This window comes from Galeopterus variegatus, unplaced genomic scaffold (assembly GCF_000696425.1).
Source record: "Galeopterus variegatus unplaced genomic scaffold, G_variegatus-3.0.2 Scaffold3214, whole genome shotgun sequence".
NCBI lineage: Eukaryota > Metazoa > Chordata > Mammalia > Dermoptera > Cynocephalidae > Galeopterus > Galeopterus variegatus.
The window spans coordinates 18,622-20,239 of NW_007729325.1; the positions used below are offsets into that span (position 1 = coordinate 18,622).

The 1,618-nt window shown below is 31.5% G+C and overlaps 1 protein-coding gene across 2 annotated transcripts in view; it reads right to left on the reverse strand.

Annotated features, from left to right (window-relative positions):
- The window catches only part of LOC103600073 (GREB1-like protein), an 89,161-nt gene that overhangs the window by 17,836 nt on the left and 69,707 nt on the right, over positions 1 to 1,618 (reverse strand). For both annotated transcript variants that reach the window (XM_008584308.1, XM_008584309.1), the window contains exon 7: positions 392 to 520. In XM_008584308.1, the coding sequence (XP_008582530.1) occupies positions 392 to 520 (129 nt within the window). The remainder of the gene's footprint in view (positions 1 to 391; positions 521 to 1,618) is intronic.

Sequence of the window (1,618 nt, forward strand, 5' to 3'; positions counted from 1 at the left end):
CATATTTGTTGCAGGACACTGAAAATATTTTGTTATAGGTCTCTCTCCTCCACTAGATTACAAAGACATTAGGAATCAGGAATTGGGCCTTACTTATCTTTGTATCCCCAGTTCCTAGTCACAGTAGGTGCCCAAGAGATGTTTGTTAAACAGAATCAAACTGCTGCGTCTCCTCTGTGCACCAAATATCATTCCCTGACTCTTCTGGTTGGAACACAGAGAACACAAAGTTTCATACGATAATACATTATTACAGACAGTCCCACTTCTATCTTCAACTGGCAGATATGAGCAGCTTCTGTTTTCTTCTATCAATTTGTTGATTAAATTTCACATAAGTCTTCTATAGACTATGTATTTACCAAAGAAATATAAGTGAGGAAAACATCACCTGTGGCAAATGTCTTCCCTACAACCTGCAAAGATAAAGCCAGTGGCTTCACAACATTCTTATTCCGGGTCAGGTCCTGAGCTCCACTTAAATTGATTGCAGAATTAGCTGGACTGATAATCGGTGAATCTTTAAAATGAAAGAGGTTGTTTAAATTAGCAACTATGCATATGTATGCAGGAGGAAAGTTAATTCAACAAGAGTTGTGAAAAAGCAGATTACAGAACTTCAGTTCTTTCCTTAAACTATTCTGACATTTAGGAGAGTCAATTTCTCTGTATTCAGGTTTTATTATTTTTTATTTATTTAACAAATACTAGAAGTTACTAGGTGCTAGGTGCTATTTTAAGCACCTTAAATAGGAATCAAGTGAATTAATATAGTTAAAGTGTTTAAGTTAGCACAGACCTATATTTTAAAAATAATGAAAGGGTACAAAATTGATGTACAGAAATAAATCATCATATATATAAACAACAACCCATAGTTAGATAAAATGCCTATGAATGCTTAGGAAGAAATGCACATACCTGTATGAAGAAAAGTTTACAATATTTCTGAACATGTCTGGGATTTGTTTTAAAATACTAAGGGAGGGAGTAAGACTAAACAATATTGGCCATGTGTTGATAATTACTGAAGATAGATAACAGGCCCTTGGTTGTGATTTACTATATTATTCTATTTTTATGTTTTTGAAATTTTTATATTAAAGATTTTTAAAAATAAAAAAAAATTCTGAAGATCATTAAAATGGACCTGAACAAATATGAAGACATACCATGTTTCTGAGTAGGAATATTCAATGTCAAAAGATGCCATAAGCCTAAATTAATTTATAAATTTAATGTGATCCTAGGAAAATACTAACAGGTTTAGATATTACTAGAATTACTATTAGAATCATTAAAATGTTTTAACTAGGGAAAAAGATGTAATGTTGATATGAAGAAATAGACAAGAATAGCTGGAAAAGAAACAGAAATGAGGGTAGACTAGCATAATGATATAATAAAATTTGTTATAAAACATTTCAGTGAATAAAACACTGTAGTCTTGGTGCATCAGACAAGTAGAATAATGGAACAAAAATGACAGCAAGAAAGATGCAATACACTAAATACTAAATGAGAATTTAGTACAAGATAAAGGTAGCACCTCAAATCAGCAATGAAGATGAACCATATAATAAATTGTATTGAGGCAATTGGGTATACAGGAAAAAAA